The sequence below is a fragment of the Ornithorhynchus anatinus genome, chromosome 9, assembly GCF_004115215.2.
Source record: "Ornithorhynchus anatinus isolate Pmale09 chromosome 9, mOrnAna1.pri.v4, whole genome shotgun sequence".
Taxonomy (NCBI): Eukaryota; Metazoa; Chordata; class Mammalia; order Monotremata; family Ornithorhynchidae; genus Ornithorhynchus; species Ornithorhynchus anatinus.
Genome location: NC_041736.1, coordinates 11,534,493 through 11,556,938, shown reverse-complemented (window position 1 = coordinate 11,556,938; position 22,446 = coordinate 11,534,493). Strand labels below are relative to the sequence as shown.

At 41.3% G+C, this 22,446-nt stretch overlaps 1 protein-coding gene across 7 annotated transcripts in view; it reads right to left on the bottom strand.

The window, feature by feature from the left end:
* Positions 1-590: 590 nt before the first annotated feature.
* Positions 591-22,446, bottom strand: part of SLC4A10 (solute carrier family 4 member 10) — a 209,643-nt gene continuing 187,787 nt past the window's right edge. For 6 of the 7 annotated variants that reach the window (XM_016228164.3, XM_007671174.4, XM_007671173.4 and 3 more), the window contains 6 exons: positions 21,622-21,690; positions 18,604-18,777; positions 16,169-16,291; positions 8,987-9,054; positions 6,710-6,826; positions 591-2,766 (listed from right to left, as the gene is read on the bottom strand). In XM_016228164.3, the coding sequence (XP_016083650.1) occupies positions 2,700-2,766; positions 6,710-6,826; positions 8,987-9,054; positions 16,169-16,291; positions 18,604-18,777; positions 21,622-21,690 (618 nt within the window). In that variant the 3' untranslated portion in view covers positions 591-2,699. Of the gene's footprint in view, positions 2,767-5,793; positions 5,833-6,709; positions 6,827-8,986; positions 9,055-16,168; positions 16,292-18,603; positions 18,778-21,621; positions 21,691-22,446 lie in introns of all 7 variants that reach the window. The other variant, XM_007671176.3, reaches the window with a different exon arrangement.

The following is a 22,446-nucleotide window of genomic DNA, read 5'->3' as shown; positions in this document are numbered from 1 at the left end:
TGGTCTGCTGTGTGATTCTGGACAGATCACTTAACTTCTCTGTGCCTGTTACCTGTAAAATGGAGATTGAGACTATGAGCCCCATATGGGACTGGGTCCATCTTGATTTGCTATGCATCTATTCCAGCATTTAGTACAGTGCCTGGCACATAGTAAGCACTTAAATATTTTTTAAAAAGTGGTCTCTGTATTGAGGTTAACTGGCTACCTCTGTGATTAGGATGGGCAGCTAGCAGTAGGATACATTCAATGGGCCTCCACTCAGAAATAAAAAGTGTACTTACTGGGAAGTGAGGTGTTCGTGGTGCTGCAGGGGGTGAGCGATCAATACCCAGAGACAGGCTCCACACCTTCCTTATCCCTGTAACCCTGAATCCTGGAGGGGAAGGGTTTTGGCCACTTGTGTAAACTCTACTGCTGACCCTGAAATGTGGCCTGGCCCAGAACCAGAATCCTCTGAATTGCCTTCAAATAAGTATAAACTTCAGGAAAGATTCAGTTTGAGGCACTGTAATCTCTATCGTAAGCACGAACACGTACCAGAAAAAGACAAAATGTTATGCATCACAATATACAAATATGAAAGGAAATTAGTTAGGATAAATATTTATTTCCACATAACATTTCTTAGTTGTGAAAAACACAATATCCTATTCACATGTACACATTACTTAAACTTTGTAATAAATTACATCCAAGAAATTCAGTAATTTTGACCAGGAATATGAAATTAGAAGTGAATATTTAACACTACATCTACATTATATTTTGTGTGATTTCAAAATGTTGGGATTAACATAGGGATAGCATTAAAATTCACACAAGAACAGAGTGACTGTAAAAAAAAAATACGCAGAAATACAGAATGCTGTCGGATACGATGATTCCTAAATATTTGACTAGATGATCATGTGTAAATCTAATTCACTAGGATAATTTATTAAACAGAAAAATGATGAACATAACAAAACACCAGGAGGCTGTTTTGGGGAATGGATGGGATGGTGCTTCTACTCTAAATCATAAGACACAATATTCCAGTGTATCAGTAAATACACAAAATAAAACATTGGGAACTGAAATGGCTCTAGGGTTCCCCTCCCTCCCCACATTTATAAATACACACTTATTAAATGTATATCTTTTTTGCATTCTTTATATATAATAGCCATAAAAATGACCCCTACAGCGTTCTTGGAGTAATTCTATAGAAACAAAAAATTTAGAATATTGACTCTGTTGACTATAGAGGGTCTGGAAATTCTTTTCCTCAGTGATGAGGTTAATGCAGTCTTGGAGAAAATATTTTTTTCCCCAGGTTCTAGACACAGAGTATGAAATAAAAATTGTCCTATGGAGAGGTGTCTCATCTACTGGAAAAATCTGTGGACCTTTAAAGTCCTGGAAGTTGAATATTAGAAATATTACAAGACTGCAGAACATGGCCATCCCTAGGATCCAAAAACATCAACACAGTTACAAGAGTGAGTCTTTACTTCGAAGTCATTAAAAATGAAATAAAAATAGTGGTCCTTTCAAATAATGCTTTTAAGTTGATACTAATATTCTCCTCTTGTATAATAAGTTTAGTAAAGATTCAGTTACCTGGTTACATTCTGGATCCCTACTTGTAATCTCCTTGAACACTAGCTGAAGTTTGCGATTTTGAATTCTACTTTTCCATAGCATGCATTTAATGGACTGGTGTTAAGAACTTTGAAAAAAATATATATAATTGAACACCTGGAAGGCTAACAATAGTTTGTGATTTGGAACCAGCATTAAGCAGTGAGTGATCATTAGTGGCAGAACAATGCGGTTGTGCAATTTAATGTACAATGATTCTCCATGTGACATTCAAGAAGTGTAAGTGATGTCTTATATCAAATCAAGGATAACTGCACAAATAGAAAACAGTGAAAGGGAGAAAGAAACTTAAAAGCATATTTTTGATAAAGGTGCATAGCTAAAAAACCCCAGAAAGTGTTATAAAATGATGAATTCATTGACCTAGGAATCTCTAAAGTATTCCATAAAGTACAGTATTAGACCATGCAGTCACAACTTGCATTTTGAGCAAATACATTAGGAATATTTTGCATCACTGGCTGTGATTCATACAAGTTGTGAAAAGGTTCCTTTTTTGACTTTAAGCTTCAGTTGTGTACAAATTTTAAATAGTAAATGTCTTGTATTAAATCAAGGATAACTGCACAAATAGAATTACTTTAAAAACATTTCCAAACTAACCTTTTTGATTTGGGTCTTTTGAAACAAGCCATTAAAGCTAAACTACAAAAATTAAAAAGAATTAGGGCTGCTCCCTTTCAAATTTCTTTTGAATGAAATTATCAGGTATTATCAAGCCAGAAAAGTAGTAAAATACAAAGTAACGTGAGTTATCTCTCTAGGAGAACAACTGTTCATATTAAAATGACAACATTAATTCAGTGTTCACAAATGGCTAACACTCAGCAAAGAGCACAGATTCTTGAATTTACCTACCAGAGATGCTCACAAGGTTCTCTCACTGCTTAAAAGTTTGGACACAGAAATGAAACGAGCATTGCACTACTTACAGTATGGATGCATGAGTTTGGGTCGAGAGACAGAATTTACAATACACAATCGAAGCAGTTTTTTTTTTAATAATTGTGGCACTCTTCTTATGGGCTTGTAAAAATAAACCGGAGCACAAGTCATAGACAAGTCTCCCTGTCAACACCTCTCCCTGAGTCAGCTTTCTTCTCTTTCCTGCTTTCAGTGCTAAGGAGGAAAGAGAAAAAAAAAAGATGCCTATTACTCCTCCAACGAGATTACCTCCTCTGACATTCCCCTTGCTTACAAGAAAGCATACACCTGAAACCCCAATCTGGGCATTACTTTTTCATGCAGTATGGCACAAATGCATAAGCAACAACCACCAAAGAAAAGTCTACGGCAGAATTTCGAGCCAGAAGTTCAAAGAAAGGCAAAAATGAGTAGCAGGAAGTTTGCAGAGAGGTGCTGAAAGCATGCAAGAGTAAATGTCATCAATTTGGCCAATAAGACTGTTAGTAAGCATATGTAAAACACTAGTCATCTTACCATTACACATCACTTTCTCAAAGGACACAAGTAAGGCATCTCAGTGGGTAGTTCTTTGGGGACAGAGCACCGTTCCCTCAGTTCTATCCAGAAAGAAGATTTAGGAGGCGGCTGACTTTGGTCCCTTTAGGAGACCCCTCCATCACCCTGGAGATTGGTGGCCATCCCTGGCCCAGTCCCTGCTACGAACAGAGCCAAATGCTTCACCCCAAGACAACTACAGGCTTTCTCTCAACCTCTGAAATGGGGAATGGGCTGAATGGTTACTTAATTTGCTGATACTTAATGGAACTTATTGCTTTTCACTCTCTCTCTTCTCATGTATTGTCTGCAGAGCACTGTACTACGCTCTTGGGAGAATACAAGAGTTTTCAAAGATATGCTTCCTGTTCTGGAGTGTGTTTCGGTGTTACATGAGTAGATTGACAGGGAGATGTAAAGAGAGAGAGACTACATTTGGACTTTTAGCTTGCACACATGGGGTTATTTTGTGTTAATGAAATATTACCAATATTACCAATTCCAGGGCAGTTGTTGGCCAGTCCAGAGCCCACAACAGCAGTACATTCCCAGCTCTGGTCTCAGCCCTCAAAATCGGGTCCGTGGTTCAGGGTGAAAAAGGATATCGACCTTTAAGGGACTCATCTCTGCTAAAAATGATTATTGATGCCTTCTCTGGGGTGGTGTCTTGGCAGCTGATCACTGGTTCCATTAGACTAACTCCGAGATGTATTAATTTGGTTTGCTTCTTCTACTCAAATGAGAAACAACTCTTATCAGGTAACACCACCATCAGCCAACACCTTCAGGTCAGAATTGCTGGAGCTTCTCTTACCCATGACATCTGGCTAACTCTTGTACAACTCCAGAGAAGCCCCAGGGCTCTTTGGACTGCCATATACCCCTGCCCACACTATGAACAGGTCTAAGCAGGATGACTCTCTTACCATGAAAAGAAACAAGAGGATCTTCTGAGGTGAAGAAGAGATTCCAGTCCACATTCCTTAACTCTTCAGGTTTGATTTTAACCAGTTTCAGTTCATTTCCCGGATGAGGGATAGGCCCTTTGGCAATAACCAGGCCTTGTCTGGCTCCTAGGCACTCAGGACACAGAGGGGCGATGAGCTGAGCCTTGTCCCAGACAAGGGCCTATCTTCTAAGTCTACTTTTTTAGGAAGACCCAGTCTTCACGAGGCAGGATCAGAGACCCTGCTCTTGAGAAACCAATCTAGGAGTTGGGCCACTTACCCTTAATTCCTAGAGGAGGCAGGATACCTGGGTCTTAATCCCAGCTCTGCCACTTGTCTTCTATGGGACCTTAGGCAGTTTATTTAATGTCTCTTTGCTGGAGTTTCCTCATCTGTAAAATTGGCATTCAATATCTGTCCTCCCTCCTGAGACTGTGAACCTCATGTGCGACAGGGACTGTGACGGACCTGATTATCTTGTATCTATCCCAGCACTTAGCACAGTGTGTGGCACATACTAAATGCTTAACAAAATGGACTTATTAATACCATTATCTTTAGCTCCAGAATCTGCTCAAGCAAGAGAAACAGATGTAATTCCCACTTCACCAGGACAGTGTTATATGTCTTATTCCATCATTTTCTCAGTTCGGTGCTGATAGCTTTCAAAGAAAACCATATCTCCAGCCCATTGCTAGGGCTGAGTATCTTCAGGAACCATTTCCACGCTAATGCCAATCAGCTAGGAAACAGCACTCCCAGCCTGAGCCAAGCCCGTAGGTGGACCTGGAAGCTGGGTAGGTAGGACTGTCAGGGGTTGGCCTGCCAATAGAGTGTCTAACTGAGAATGCAAGATAGAAAGCTACAGGGCCTCACTTTCTGGGCAGCTTCCCGCTTTGAGAATGCCTAGGTGTTTGCTGTGGTACATTTCGGGGTCTCTGCATAATCAGGGGAGCATCAGGGCTTACCCAGTCAATGCAAACGGCCAATCCTATGCAGTCCCAGAAAAAACATGGCTTTGATAAAAAGGCCTGTCTACCAGAGCCAAGGAAAAATACAATGGAAGGTGTCCAGGCTAAGCACCAGAAAGCCATTTGTATAAACCATGTGCAACTGGAGGAATTGTTTTGTTCATGGGGTCCAAAAGAACCAAAAAGGAAACAGCATGTCGGCCCATGAGCCGCTGGACAGTTGATTCTTCCGGAATCTACTTATTTAAGCAGTTCAGGGTGACAGACATGGAAGCAGCAGCCCAGCATGCTATTTTGGGGGGACAAAATTCAAGAACCAAAGAAGCCTGTTTAACTTCTGTTCATTGTGCAATTTTTCCTCCTTCCCATCTTTCCAAACTTTTCCCACAGTGCTAAACTGAGCCTGTGATTTTGCTGCATTGTGGCACTTAACCAAAGCAAGTCTGGATATTCCAAAATAACAATAGGACATCAGACTGGTACCCCCCAAAGATGCCAATTTCCGAGCCTTAACATACTGGCTTCACACACAGCATTAAGAAAGGAAAAAAAATGTTTCTCAGTCTACCAAAACCTTGTTAAATCTCTGTCCAGATCATTCTTTGCTGTGCTGAGTTAAGCCCATTGCTTAGTTTGGAAGCACAGAGTCTCCATGCCTTTTGCCACCCCAAAATTTACACACAGGAGATGAGCTGATCAGGTTTCTAGGAGACACCACTGAACAAGGAGATGCAATCAAGGAAGAGCAGAGAGGGAAAGGGTCTTACCTTTGGGGAATCAGCTTCTAGAATGATTAGGAAGGGGAGCTTATGACAAACGCAATATGAAACAATGAAGTAGAAAAGGTTAATTTAAAACATATGGGAAAAGAGGAAGAGAGTTGCTACCGTAAACACTGCATACCCTTTTCTAAATCACTTTAGCATTCACAAGCGTGAATAAATATTGCTGTGGCCCATGATTATCATTTGTGTTTCAGATTATTAGCAAGCAAGAAGAGGAACTCCAACTGTTTGATCTGTGAATGCTGAGTACTGAGCAGCTTAAATCAGGAAAGCTCACCTCCGTTAGAATCGTAAGGGTAAAATCTGCTCTCTCCTCACACAGGTGGAGAGCGAGAGGGGTGAGTGCTCACATGGCATTATCTGCTTCCTTGCCCTCTAGCAGGAGCATGTATCCTTCAAAGCAGGGTCCTCTAAAGGGTGCACCAAGAGCTGGAAATTTCCTGGGGCCCCCTTTAAGGGCAGGCAAGGAAGTGGGTGAAGGACGAGACAAAAACGGCAGCAAACAGTCTGAAGGGAAAGGAACAGGGGCCTGGGAGACACCTGGCCAAAGAGGTTTTGGAGCCATGACCTTTCAGAGTCAGAAAGGGGAACAGCAATTTCTTGCTTTGAGGATGCACTTAAGGCCCCCATATAATGAAAGGGGTTTTTCGTAGAGCGGGTGCTTATTCTGAAAAGGGAATCAAAGGAAGAGTGGGAATTCCCATGGAAAAAAATGTGGTTTCATAGAATTTAAGAGTTCAGGTGCCAGATTAAAAAGGATTTCACTAATTAAGATGAAATTGAAGTTTGCAGTCCTCTTAACTACTATTTTCCCCTTTCCTGAACAGCTTCAAGTATTTGAGTTGGTCCTAGCATTGTAATACACCGGGCAGCATTTCTATTACTAAAATATTAAAACCTTTTTGAAGGAAAGCTTGACTCCTTCTCCTTGGCATTCTCGGATGGGATCAGCAGGTTCCTCCACACAGCCGTTTTGGACATTTCATCGGAAATATTGATCACCGATGGGTCATCTCTAGACAGGAGTCAACACAAACATAACCAGTGATGATTCAGCACCTAAAAGCAGCTAATGTCCGACAATATATGGGATACACAACCCCCTTAGGAGCTGCAGTTCGACAACGGAAATGTTCTACAATTATAGACATCTTTCAGTTTCAAACTGAGCACCACTACTAACTGAATTTTTATCTCTCTGCATTGTAAAAAAATTATTCTGCTTTTCAAAAATGTGAATAGTTATTTGCCTCTAGATTTTAAGCTCTTTGTATTTTACTCTCCAAGTGCCTAGGACTGTGCTCTGCACATAGCAGGCACTTAATAAAAACCATTGATTGATTGTTCAGCTTAGAACTATGGAGAATAAGATTCTTCCTAATCAATGGTTGGAGGACTCTACGGATTCAAGCCTTTCCCATACCGGAGGCCATAATCTTCGGGGATGAGATTTTTACCGTTTCCATACCATAAGGGAATGGTAGGTAGAGGGATGGTAAGACAGTAAAATGTTTGAGACTCTGCACAGAGCCAGTTTTTAAGAGAAGGGTCTGAGGAACATATTTTTCCTTGGCCAAAGGGATGACCTCAAACTCTCTGGGCAACTCTCTACATAGAGCATCTTGCATCGGCAAAGATCAAAATCCTGTGAGAGACCCTTTCCTAATAATAATCCCAAAGAAAGGAAGCTTGTTCCAAGAAAAGAGCCTGGAAATCTAGATGCAAGTCCCAGCCAACTCTTGCAGGTGGTTACCCACCTCTGATGGTGCCTCGAGGGTCAAAAGGCAGCCCTCTGGGCAAGAGAATGGACAGTTTATTTTTTGGGTTTTTCTGGGGGGTGGTATTCGTTAAGCACTTACTATGTGCCAGGCACTGTACTAGGTGCTGGGGTAGATACAAGATAATCAGGTTGGACACAGTCCTTGTCCCATAAGGAGCTCACAGTATTAATCTCCATTTTACAGATGAGATAACTGAGGCACAGAAAAGTGACTTGCCCAAGGCCACACAGCCAACAAGTGGCAGAGCAGGGAAAAGAACCAAGTTTACCACAGAGGCTCCTCCTGAAAAGGACTCAGGATCACTGCAGTGGCAATTTCCAACTCGGGTAGCCCCATTCAGCTGCCAGTCTGACAGAAGCCAGAGCCTAAGCCCATTTTTCTAACCCAGCTGTTGCAACAACCCAGTCATAGTGGATATTAAAGCCCGAGGCCCTCTAAGTAGGAAAGACCAATATCCTCCAAATCCTTTTGCCATTTCTAAGTGGTGGAAAGTTCATTTAATGTCAAGAATCCTGGACTCTGGGTAACTGGCAACACAAGAGGTGTTTCTCTTCTCCTGAGGAGGTGGCAGGGCGTGGGAGTGGAGGGCATTTACTACTGTTACTTGGGTAAATCATCTCTGCAAAGAAATCCATGTCTTTGACTTTCAAAATGTAGAAAACTCTGATCCCTGTCAACATGATCCCAAGTCAATGTAAATATTTTCTCAGCCTGGAGACAACCAGCTTTACTTCCATCCCTAATGCCTGAGGGGATCGCCCCCTCTACACAATTTCCCATAATATTCCAGGAGAGTTCCTTTTGTGATTCCTGAGCCAGTGTGGATGAGAGACTCCTTCCACTCGGAAAATGAGCTTAGCTTGCTGTGGACAAATCCTCATAGACTCAATCAGCCAATCAATCACATTTGAGCACCTACCAAGTGCAGAAGTAGTCCAGAAGTGCTAGAACTGGCCATATTATTATCAGTAGTAATAATATTTTTTTTGTTAAGCACTTACTATGTATCAAGCAATTCTAAGCACTGGGGTAGATACAAGTTAATCTTGTCCCACATTAGGTTCCCATTCTAAGTAGGAGAGAGAACAGGTATTGAATCCTCCTTTTACAAGTGAGGAAACTGAGGCAGAGAGAAGTTAAAGTGACTTGCCCAAGGTAAGACAGCATGGAATTGAGAAAGCCATGATTAGAAACCAGGTCTTCTCTGGTAGACAGTAAATTTAAAAATGCCCAGAGTTAATTCTCTAGATTATCACTATCACTGCTCTAACGTCCTTCAGAGGAGAGGCAGTGTTAACTGCACCTACTTCACAATGCAACAATGAACTTTTTTTCATTTCTATTACTGATACATTACTGTGTGATTTAAATCAAACTAAAATGCAATATTTTACCTGTAATGTCCTTCTAGTGGGAGCTGGACTGTGCCCTCCTCTTCCATTGCTAACATACTTTGTTCTTCCTTGAAAAAAAAATTCAAAGTAAGAAAAGCAAACTTGCTAGTTGTCCATTTTTCTTTAGGGAAGAGATCCAGATTAATGTTTCATTATCTCATTAACCTCAGAGATGCCACCTTGTTTTTGTGCTTTCTCAGAGGTCAAAGGTGGCTTCCATGAAGCGTCAATAACCCCAAACACCAGTAATTAATGACAGTGGTGCACGACAAACCAATTCAGTTGTGAAAAGCAATCTCCTTCAAATTAGGACGACAGCGGCACTTCATTTATGACAACATTTTAGCAGCTTAACCCAATGTGGAGGAGAAACCTATTATTCCTGATGATCAATAACTGATGTACTAAAAGCGAGTTTGGTTTATGCTCCTGATATGTATTGCTTGGTGGCTATTGTCTTTAATGGTTTTTGTGTAAGCAGAGAGAACAGTCTGTCGAGGGCGGCTTAACTGCAGCCGTGTCCTGGGTGTCCCTTCTAGCTACATCATTCCCCCTCATTTTCCCTTTGAATTACATGGTTAATCTCCTTTCGATGGGGCAAATGGAGATTATTTCTCATTTCTATGAGGCATAATCTTCTTGGGTCACAAATGAGGCTATTTTGTTTCATTCTATATACCCAGGTGCCCACTGTCTTTTGAATCTTCCATCTCTTTCCCAAATACAAGGATTTTATCCTATCCTCTCTCAGCTTCCTTTTTCAATGCTGTAATGGCAACTGGAATCCGGAAATTCTACCTGCAGCCAAAATGAGAACGTTTGAGAAGCCTGACCTCAAACTCATTTGCTATCACATCCTCCTGGAGTGTGGGAATGAGGGGAGGCATATTAGGAAGGAGCTATTTTACTGGGCAACCTGCAGGGGTGAGTCCTAGCAGGCGGCACACCTGGAAAGCGGCGACGCTCTAACACTAAAGGCAGTGACCCGAGGGCTTGCAAAGGCCAAAATCTGATGGAGGGGGAGGAGGGATTTACTTTCCTTCCCCATAAATCCTATCCAGGCTAGAGGAGATAAATTTTGTTCGAGGACTGTGCAGCCGAGATTGCAGAGGAGACAGACATTCTGAGGGAGCGGAGCACACATGTCAGCAGCAAGGAAACACCTGGCATTAAGGCTTAATGTGGAAGCTGTAGTTTCAGGAAGGGACCACGGTTAAGGTGGGCCTGGATGTGAGCGAATGCCACAGGGGCACTCAAACCCCCAAGAAATACCACTGGTCTAGTTCTCTGACTCCTAATTAGGAGTCGTAGCAACAACTGGATGTAATTTACTGAACTTACCACTTCTGAAAGTTCAAAACAAAGAAGTGTCAAGTTCCCTGACCACAGGTTCCCTACCTCTAGTGGGGGTAGGTTGCAGGGAAGACCCTTCGATTCCTAAATGGGACCCACTGGCCCCCTCTGTCACAGACTCGAGGCAAGAAGCAGACTCCCAACTCAACCGGATCACTGGCTCCCCTCTCACCACTAGGAAGGACCAAGTAAAAAGACACCACTAGGGATTTTAAAAGCCTTTTACCCTGGAAATTCCATCAAGCCCCTAAAAAATTAAAGCCAACATTAATCCATTCAAATAATATTCTTCAACATTTGAGAAGACAATTCTCCTTCAGGTTATTTTAAGTACGAAAAACACTATGTAGCATGTTCTTCTTCCTACTAAGGAAAAAGGATCAGATGCTGTAAATTGAACAGAGACAAGGATCAGAGAGCAGACAACATGACCACAGAAGACTAACACTGGAGCTTTTTGCCCCCAAATCCATTTTTCCCCTGAGACAATTTTCCACTTTTCTCTCAAATGACTTCCAATAATTATTTTGCACTTTATGGCTTGTTAGCATGCGTGGGCTTTATACAAGTCATAATTCCATCCTAACAAAAACTCGTCACCTCTAAAGATAGCTTCTCCAAGTCATGCTTTTCTGAAGGGAAGGAGGCAGAGCAGCCGCCGCTTTGGGTGCCAGAAGGAAGCTGGGTGGGCCTGCCGGAGTCTAGGGACCGCATGCTGCGTCTCTCAGGAAACTCAACAAGGAGGCAAAGAATCTCAAGCTTCTTGTGAAGAGCCCCACATGACAATCGCCACCCAGCTTACACCACTTGGAAGAAACAACATCACTGGGGGTTTGTGACTCCTTCCATCCAGGGACCTCTGAGAGCTTTGTACATCTAAACTCATAAATAATTGTTATTGAATAGCTAGGGAGGGCAACAGTCAATGGAGCTCACAGATCCAGGGTTGGGGGAAAACGAGGGTCAAAGCATGAAGAGACTTTACAAACCTTATTTCCCTGGGAAATCCAGGAAAAAATGTCCAGCCTTATCTATGTTGGTGAGATTGGACCTCTGCATAAATGCCACATCTGGCTCCTTGAGCAGTTTTTTTTCACCAGCATTACTATAAGCCATTGTCAACATCACGTGGAAAGAGAGGATCACAAAAATGAAGTCCTGAAATGAAATCATTCTCCTAGCACTGAAGCTATGCCCACCTCAACAGAGCTAAATGATGTGGGAAGCATGAAGAGAATGGATGACATTTGGGTACCCAAACTGCTGCTATATGGTGAGCCGAAATTGGAAATCTGAAAGCAGGGAAGAGGGAAACATTTTAAGAACACTGTATAACAACGCCTAGGACACCGCTGCATCTCAAATGAAAAGTGGGGCACAGTGGCAGCAGGCAAGCCAGCAGGCATGCTGCAATCGATAAAAAAACAACTGTTTTTGAGCTGAACCTCCAGGAGGACTGGAGACAAAGAGGGTAAGGTGAAAACAGCTTCAGGCACGGGGTGTGCCTTTATGTGTGCACTGGGTGGCCACTAATGCATCCTCTGATGAAGTCGACGACTAGAAGCATAAGATGGACAGCTTTACATTTTACATATTACAAATGCAGAGTTATATGCTCAAAAAATGCTGTTGATGATTATGATCAGGAGGAGGAGTAACAGACTACAGATAAAAAACCTGCCCAAAGTCAAGGTGTCAAACTGCCACTGAGGGAAAATTCAACCCAAATTTGGGGGAATCTCCCCCTTGCCTTGGAGATTGAGTGGATGTGCCCTGCCAGATTTGGGCTTAGAGATCTCTTAGGGACCCCTTTCAGCTCCAAAACACCTTGACTTGCAAAGTAATCACCCAGTGCTCACTTCCCCATCTAACTGAGAAGATGAGATTTAATAACTTTTCACTACCTTAAGCTCCAAGAAATAGAGGAAGCAGATGAGACTTATCTAAAATGGCTGATCCAAAATTGTACCCTAATCTAATGCTTTAGGAATAAGCAGTCATTACTTTCACTGTATTCTAGGACTTTGAAAATATTCACCTAGAGAGGTTGGCTCTCAGAGCATTCAGATACCCTCAAATTTGTCTATTCAGGATCCAGACCCACAGAGAAATGTGCAAAATTTCAGGGTTCCAATATTCATTTCTACCCTGATTTGAATCCTTTCTTTCCAAAGATTGAACCATATGTGTATGCATATGCATGAAGCAAATGAAAATTTGAAACAGAAGCTCTGCGACCTTGCACTGGCCTGTGTAGCTATTTATTCTGCTGAGCTCGTTACTGAATTTTAAGGTCAAACTTATGTTTTCTCCATGCTACGGAAGCAGAAGTGGGCCATGGGCAGGAAACCCCAGCAGGATTAAGGGCATGGTTTGAAACACATCGAAGGGACAAGAGGTGACTCATTTGAAATTCAGGTCCCAGGGAGCAGAGTCTGTGTGGTTAAACCATCCTGCAGGACTGCTCGTGAAGTTGCCCCATTAGTTCTAGCTAGTCTAGAAATGCACTTCCTATCTTGGAAAGTGGATCTACTTCTGTGCAATACGATTGGGTTTGGGCACAAAGGAAAGCCAGCAAAACTGTGCTCGTTGGACTGCTTACACTCTGCATCCTTCGGTACGCCTACAGGAAACAAAAATTCCATGATCTTTTTGCCAGGTTGAAGATAAGCAAATGATAGAAGTATTTCACTCAGGTTAACTACATTCTACTCTCTTAGCCCCAGCTAATATTTTTGTCCAATTTTGCTCTCCTCTGCATGTCAAGAGCAATGCTACAGCATCTTGTTTGGGGTTTTTGGCAAAACATTTCAGTGCAGGGTCACCAGCTATTCTTCATTCACAGGGTTTATATACATATGTTCTTGCATGTATCAATTCATGGCATTTACTGCGTGTTTACCGTTTGCAGAGCACTGTAGTAACAATAATAATTATGGTAAATGTTAAGCACTCACTATAGGTCAAACACTGTTCTAAGCTTTGGGGTAGAGACCAGTTAAACTGTACTAAGCATTTAGCACTGTAATAAGTGCTTGAACTCCCCAATTGGGTTGGATGGAATGGTTTCCTATAGCGGGGATTTGATTTCTTGGAAACACCCACCGCCTTGATGCTATTTTTCCAACAGCCCCAGATTTGCTCCTAGTGTGACGTAGCCACAATTTGGATTGAAAACTCCAAATATGATATGCAAAGCCAAATCGGTAATCTTTTCCTCCATCAGAAAACAGACCAGATCCTCTGGCCAAGTGTCACTTGGTCATAAAATCAGTCACCACCATGATCAAACTATAAGATTGGGCATTTGACTGTATGAGGTTTAAAGGTAGTTCAGTAGTTGGTTAACCACCAATGAAAGGACACAGAGCTTGAGGCCCTGCAAATAATACAGCACCACAACAAAAGGTTTATACAACTAACACAACTGAACAATCTTGAAGGGATGTTTCTGCTAGACACAAGTTTCAGTGAGTCCTTTTCTGTGACAGAAACTACATGCAAGGGAAGAGTAGAAAAAACTTCTTCACTAGGAAGGTTTTGTGAAGTAGTAGAATGGAGGTAACTTTCAAGGTGGTAGTGCCCAGTTAGTCATAGGGCAGAGTTTAAAAGGAAGCCAAGGAAAAAGAGGAATAATCTCCAGAGTGGTTCTGTGTGGACAGTGATTGAGATGACCCCTTAACTCCCATTTCAGAACCAGAGAATAAAAAAAGTAGGACTCTTTATGACTGCTTCAGTGTTTCAAATAGCACACTTCAAGGTCTCAAATAATTTGTGCAGCTTCCAAAGGTGATCAATTTCTACTCAGGGAGCAAGTACATTAGGCATTAGTAGATTCTGATTATGCAAGAGTTTTCATAGTATGAAACCCAATTAAAAAGTCACTTCCAAAGTGCAGTCAACCAGAAAGTTGGATTGGGGGCAAATGTCAGGTGTGACTCAAGGTAGGTGTGACTTTTTAATATTATTTGAATTAAATTTTAGGATTCATTCAATCCTGGACCCTATTTTTGGAAAATTTAATCTTTCATTACTACCTAGTCTACTTGCTTTTCTTAAGTAACTATCTGGAGAGGAGAACTGTATAACTAAATTAAGCCCTTTAAAGGAATCTCAGGTTGTTAGGTTAGCCGACAGAGAATCTTGATTTTTACAATTCTCAAAGGATTCAACATAATATTCATATCTACCTGAAAATGATAATACACTATTATTGGGGGTGTCAGAATTTAAATGAACAAATCTGAGGATTCCCCCTATTGCAAATCTTTCAGATCTTCCTGACCACTGTTATTTTTCAGCTCGGAAAGAGCATGAATTATTGTTATTAATAAAACAATAATGTTGATTGAAGAATTTGATAAGCTTTTACTATAGCCAAGCACTATGCAAAGAGTTGAATGAAAGCATTGGAGTATATTGACTGTGCCACTGGGTAGTGTCACCCCAGCAGGCCACTGCTGCTAACCCTATCAACCCTCTCCTGATAACAAAAACAATAATGGCATTTTTTAAGTGCTTATTACATGCTAAGCTCTTGGGTAAAAACAAGGTTTTGAGATCTAAGAGAGGAAAAATGCGGAAGGATCATGTGAGTGGGTACTAACTAGTCTTGGGAGAGTCCTCCCGCATTACGTAAGGTTGGCCAGAGTCGAATCTGCCTGGGTGGGGGAGTGAACGGGGGACATTTAGGGACTTTTAGCCAAATATTTTCTTCCAAATATTAAATCCATGTCTATTATCATACAGATTGTTTCCATTCAAAATGTATGTGATTCATCGATTTGTCAGAAGTTTGATTACTGGTTAATTTTTTGTCATTTTCAGCCTTCTTAGTTAGACAGTTAAAGCGTTTAATAGTAACTCAAACATCTCAGAAATGACAAAGCCCCTAAAAACAACCACTTCAGGAGACAATAACTATGATGAAGAGTGGGCATGATGACAAATGATGTTATCTGTAACTCATACAATGGGATGGGGTGGATCTGTGTGCCAAAACTGCTGAGAAAAGTCTCCTACCCTCGTTCTTTCCTCACCAAAAGCAGAAAAGGCTTCAGGTAACACTTTCCACTTTGGAAAGAGTCCTTCAACTTCTGAGGTCTGTAAAATGTTACCTACTTTTCTACTCAAGGGAACAATTCACATCCTTTGATGTTCCTCTGCTTCTAAGATGCAGAAATAGATCTAATAATGGTACTTATATGCTAAGCACTGAGCTATCGACTCAAATTGGACCCAGTCCCTGACTCACATGGGACTCAGTCTAAAAGGGAGGGAGAACAGCTATTTCATTCTTTCATTCAATCATATTTACTGAGCGCTTACTGTGTGTAGAGCACTGTACTAAGAGCTTGGGAAAGTACAGTTCAGCAATAAACAGTGACATTCTCTGCCCACAGTGAGTTTCATCCCCATCATACAGATGAGGGAACTGAGGCACAGATAATTTAGATGACTTTCCCAATGCCACAATAGCAAGCAAGTGGCAAAGCCGGGCCTCCTGACTCTCTACTGTCCTTTCCACTAGGCTAATCTGGCTCTCCTAATCTACCTCAGGGCAGGACAATAGCTCATATCTTTTCTGCTAACTTCTCATTTTCAGATTTCAAATGTTTTGCTGCACCCAATCATTTGGAAGGACCAAGATATAATAAGGAATAAGTAAAATCAATCAATTAGGTAGCTGCATAAGCAGATGCTATATCTATCCAAGCTCTCGAGGTTAACATGGCCACTGCCTGAGGTAGAAATCTTTGTGGGCAGGATTTCATTACTAATTAGGAGATTAGCATTTGAAAAGAAAAATGGGGCTTCCCCCTAACCTACCTCTTTTTCAGCATCTTCCAGTTTCTTCTTCTTGCTCTCAGGCATCAAATCATCCAGCCAACTCAATTCTCGTTTGGTAAAGAATAAATCCATCAGTTTTCTTACGAACACCAGGGCTAACACCTGCGGGAGTCAGTTTTAAAGATAGTGAAGCTAGCAAAAGTAGCTGGAAGCAGACTTGTTTACTAGCACCATGTCAAATTAGATCCAGGACTTTATTTTGGTTGAGGTCTACATATATAGCAACAACATATATCCAGAGCCAGCATGTTCCGCACAGAATACTAGCTTGCTTAAAGGTTGAGGCTGTCTAGAGCAAAAGCAGGATTTGGGGATATACCTTGTAGACCTCATTATGAAGGAGCTAATTTTTACCAGGGGGAAAAGCCTTCTAAAAATGCATGTTTTTTGTGTGACAATCATTACAGCTTTGGTAAATTACCAACCTCTCATTAGTATTATCAAAGGTTTACTCTAGAATTTCATAGAATTGGTATTAGAATCAAGGAATATTCATCTGTGCTAATACACCAAAAACCTCAGACAAGGAGAGAGGGGACTAAGAATGGTGGGGGGCAGGGAGTGTTACAGACTCTGATCTGGCTCTCTGTTTAGAAAAATGAAATAATAGATTTACCCAGTTGAACAGTTACTTAAGAAAAATGGTCTCCAGAGAAAATGTTTTAAAAACTCCAAGTAAAATGACTGTGGTCTCATTGTACAAGTCACCAACTTTATGCTTAAAACTTTAGTCGGTGACTCGATTTACCTAAAAAAAAAAGTGATGTTACAGTGATGTATCTTCCCTAGGTGCAGTGTTGATTGAACACATATCACTGCTCTGGACATCCCAGACGTCCAATTTATCATTTGCCTCCCTCCCTGACTGCTTCCTCTACCTTCGTTCTTCTCTCCTCCTTCCCTTCGTCTGTCTCTCCATCCCTCCTTTTTCTCATTGGGTGGCAGGAGAAGCGGCAGGAATCTCTCTCTTTTCGCTGCCTCTCTCACGCTGAGACATTCAGTCAGACTTCTGTTAGCTTTACAAGGGCCACCATTCCACGGGAAAAAGAGGTGGTGGGCCGGGGTAGGGGAGCAAGAGGTGGCAAAGCAGCTGTTGAGCAAGCTTCTCCCCACTGCGGCAGAAACCTGGTCGATGAAAGCGGGTGATGGATCAAGGAGGCTGGTGGGAAGTCTTGTTCCCTTCTTCCCTCACCTCCTGGCAGGGCAGCTTAGACAAAGAAGCTGAGCTTCTGGTGGGTGCAAACAAAACTGTAAGCTCCTTATGGGCAGGGACTGGGTCTATCAACTCTACTATAGGGTACTTACCCAAGTGCCCAGTGCAGCCGTCTGCACATAGTAAGTGCTCAATAAATATCATTGACTGATAGAGGTGGGGAGGAAGCCAAGGTGATTGTTACTTCCTGGCCTCATCTCTCCTCTGAATCTTAAGTTATTGCAGTGATTGTGCTTCTGTCTGGAGACAAAGCCTAGGCTTTCCCCAGTACACTGTGAGATTCTCGAGGATCACGTCTTCTAATGCTATTCTACTCTCCCAGACACTCAGAATAGTGTTCTGCACTCAACTGGTGCTTCAATAAATAGTTCCAACTGATTGAAGGCGGAGAAATATGGAGCAGCAGAAGAGCTGGAAGTACGTGGAGGGTGCTCCATCGAAGAGGTGAGGGAGGGATGAATCGGGCATTGCAGGGGATTCAAGCACTTAGAAGAGTTCTCTGTGCATAATAATCATTCAGTAAATACAGTTGATTGATTCTTGCTTACATGGAGGCTCAGCTCTTTAGCACTAAACAGGGACTTGATGAGGAACAGTGAAAACTACCTTAGGGGGTACGGGGGGACAAAGACTAGATCTAATTTTCACATGTGTATTTTTTCCCCAGTACATGGTACAGTGTACTGCACAAAGTAGGTACCTGTTCAATATTATTACAATTGATTTCTCCCTTCTGCATTTTCTTTGCACTTAGATCTGTACACCTTTAAGCGCTTTGATATTCATCCCTCCCCCAGCACTTAAGTACATATAATTTATTTCAATATCTGTCTTCCCTACTAGATTGTAAGTTCTTTGAGGGCAGGGATCACATCTACCAGCTTTTATTACACTCTCTCAAGCGCTTAATACAGTGCCCTACACACAGTAAGCATTCAGAAAGTACCACTGACACAATTAAAACTCTCACTGCAGGTGTTCATAAGCACACATATTGGCCAATTTGAATTCCCCCTATTATTACCCCAGAATACTCTCTAGAAGGTATGTTACTGACAACTATCATGACCAAAAGGGAGGTAGAAGAAGAGCAAAGAGCCGGAAAATTCCCCCAGTAGATAAAATCAGCCATGGATAATTAAGGTTGCATGAGAAGAGTTGACAGAGTTGCCCCTAGAGAGAAGGAAGCATGTTTCCCTACCATCATGGGAAAGACAATAGCAGCTCGAGAAACTTTGATTATCCACAGGAGCCCAAGGCAGCTTATCTGAATAATGGTGAAGAGATGGACTTTTCGAAGTGGTACGTGCCGAAGGTATATAAAGTCGGGCTGATGTTTTGCTGGCATCCAGAAAAGCTTCAGTCTGTCAAAAAGCTGTGAAAGAAAATCAAACAGTTGTTTGTTTTTTAAGAAGAGTGAAAAATGGAAGCAATACAGTAGCAAAAAGCTTTCAGGGTGCAGTTCCAAAACCACAAAATTTCCACTCCTTAGAAGCACAGTAAAGTCACCCCAGGGACTGGGAAAATGAAATCTACAAGAACAGTGTAGGGAAAGAAAAACAAATCATCATCAATGGTATTTACTGAGCACTTACTGTGTGCAGAGCACTCTACTAAGCATTCATTCATTCATTCATTCAATGGTATTTATTGAGTGCTTACTGTGTGCAGAGAACTGCACTAAGCACTTGGGAGTGTACGATATAACAACAAATAGACACATTCCTGCCCATGATGAGCTCACAGTCAAAAGGAGAGTACTTGGGGGAATAAAATACAGTGGAGTTGATAGACATGTTCCCTGCCCATAACAAGCTTACAGTCTAGAGGGGGAGCCAGACATTAATATGTTATAATAAATACTTTATAGATGAGTACATAAGTGCTGTGGGGTTGAGGGTGGGTCAAATGCCAAATGCCCAAAGGTCAGAGATCCAAGTGCACAGACATCACAGAAGGGAAGGGAGCAGGAAAAAAGAGGGCTTCATCAGAGAAGGCCTCTTGGATCCTCACTTGATCACCAGATTGTAATTTCCTTGAAAGCAGGGATCAAATCTACTAACTCTACTGTACTCTCCTGAGTGCTTAGTTGCTTAGTACAGTGCTCTGCACAGAGTAAGCACTGCATAAATACCATATCGACTGACTGCTCCTGTGTATACATCCTCCTTTCTTATAAGTCTAATTTCCTAGAAAAGAAATTCCTTTGCTCTTCTAGTCGTTAGAGTAACTACACAACTACAGCCACATCCCTCTGTAGGGGTGTTGGAATTATTACAATTTAAATGGCCCACTGCTTTTGGATTTTGAAGGTGTTGGAGTAAATAAGAAGTGATTATCCGCCCATGTGAATGCAGGAGGTAGGTATTTTTAGGGAACAAAGCAAGTTTCTGACACCTTTCAGAGAAAGAAGCCTGACTAAAAGGTTGGCAAGATAAACGTAGCATTACATCTAGGGAGTAGTGATATTCAGCACTGGCAGTAACACAGTAACAGTGTGAGTTTTTTAAAATTCTAATTTACATTTGTATTTTGCCACCATGTACCTACGATTTTTCCTTAATTTCGTTCTCCAAAAATGTTGATATCAAAATTTCTGAGGAGAGGTAGCTTCACTTCCATTTCCTCTGGCGCCTCACTGCAAACCCCTGTTCTGAATTATATCCACTGTTAGTTGAAGCACATGAGATGCACCTCAAAGGAGTTTGAATGAGACCTTCATTTGCTATCCGGAAAATACATACTGAAACCTTAATATTTTCCATTTTATTCTAAACCTAGTGGGCTCACAATCGCTGGAACAGAATCAAGAAAAAAAATGGTAAAACCTATCAAAATGCTCTTCCTTTGTTTCTTAAACTTCTGTTGCTGTACCTCTGGGATCCCGGGGCCTAATAATAAATCCTTTTTATTTGGATTTAAAATTAATACCAGTAGAATTTTTGCCAAAGGCAAAACATAAAACAAACAAAACCTCTTTATGCACTCATCTTTGGGCATTGTTTGCCAAACTAGTCACAGTAGAATAGTTACCTACATGAAAGTTTGTATAAATAAATCAAAATTTTGAGGAACCTTAAAGGATAGAATAATAATAATAATAATAATAATAATAGTATTTGTTAAGCACTTACTACGTACAAGGCACTGTACTAAGCACTGGAGTACATACAAGAAAATTGGGTTGGACGCAGTCCCTATCCCACATGGGACTCACATTCTCAACCCCCATTTTACAGATGAGATAACTGAGGCACGGAGAAGTAAAGTGACTTGTCCAAGGTCACAAAGCATACAAGTGGCAGAGTCGGGATATTTCTCAACTATCATCCTATCAATAAAGCCATGAATGAGCAGACAGATTCCATCAGGAAGTTTCACAATCTAAATTACCCCACAGTGAAGTTTTGATCAGTTGTAACATTCAGTTATGTGCCAAGGACCAGAATGTCCCCTTTTGTACTTTAGGAGCTAATATTTCTTGAAATGAAAGCAACTCTAGGTTGGTCTAATCCAACAATGGCTTTTCCAGTTATTTTGTCATCCTCAAGGAAGACTGTGGAATCTTCATTCTTGGAGATCTCGATCGATGGTTTAATTATTCATCGGGAGGCAGGGGGCTGGACCAGATGACTTCAAAGCCTTTCCAACTCTATAATTCTCGAAGGGCCCTCCTTAGCTGTTGCTTGTACTTTCCCAGTGAATGACTAGAGAAGAGGAGGTGTGTTTCTCTCCCTTACTTTTGTTTCTCCCCTATTTCCGATTCCCTACTTTCCTGGAAATGAGATGTTCCCAGATGCATTTACCCTACTTTCAGCATTTACAGTTTAGCCAGTGCTGTCCTCTTAAAAAGCTCCAACAGCTTCTCTTCGCCATTAGTCAAGGAGAGTTTCCCTTCCTCCTCCCCTACAAAGCAGCACAGGTGCATTGTGTGCACACAGAGGACCCAGTTTTACAAATAAATGATAAACGAAAAGTTTTACACTTTTCAATGTGTAATTAGGCTTGCTTTGCACTGCCACTTCTCCATCTGTACATGACTCTCTCTTAACCAGTTTGGGGGTTGGGGGTGGCGGTGCATTCTGATGTTTCCTCTAAAAGATATTTCTACTGGTGATATTATTTCATAAGCTGACCTTCCCATCACCAACAGGACTTAGCCCGAAGACTATCTAAAAGCAAACATTCTTGTATATGCTTTTCATAAGAGGTAATTTACCTGAATTCCCTTTAGCGATGATGCACCCATATACAGAAACACCCCATAAAGTACTGGCATAGGGATAAACTGTATGAAGAGAAAAAAAAATCAGGCTAACAAATTATCCATTTTTCAAGTTCCTTCCCATTTTCCAATTCTAGCACAATGGAAGAAAAGGCAGAATGAAAATTATGCTTCACCTGGATTCAGAAAGATATGGGTTCAATAGAAAAACATTCTTAGAGATAGATTTACGAATCTGGGCCAAGTAACTTAATTACCATTATTCATACTATAGTCAGCTAAAGAAGGTACACTTTAAAAATCTGCTATGAGAATTAGGCATCAAAATCACAGTATAAAGTTGATCCCTCTTTAAAGTGAAATAAATGAATGCAGGCACTGAAAATTCCTATAAAATAAGGTGACAGGGCCTTTAAAATAACACTTTAAAAACTTGACCACGGACAAGTCTCTGCTCATCCGATAGCTTCCATATCAAGCTCAATAATGCTAATTGGAATTATGTCTGCCTGCTGAGAAGAAAATAGACATTTAATTTCATTTGAACCAGAACTTGCAGAGAATTCAGGAGCCCTCATTTTTTTTAAACGAAAAGAAATCAACAATGGCCATCAGAAACCCAGACACTCCCTTTCTTCAATATATTGATCAAAGTTTTGACATTAGATTGAAAGCAAATTGGTTGCACATGTAATTATAAAATCTATCCCACTTTTCCCAATTAAGCACACATGCTACAGATGTGGATCAGAAGCAATAGCTTTAAATAAAAAGGAATATATTATTGAAGTATATGGAGGAACCTGTTTAAGGAAGAAA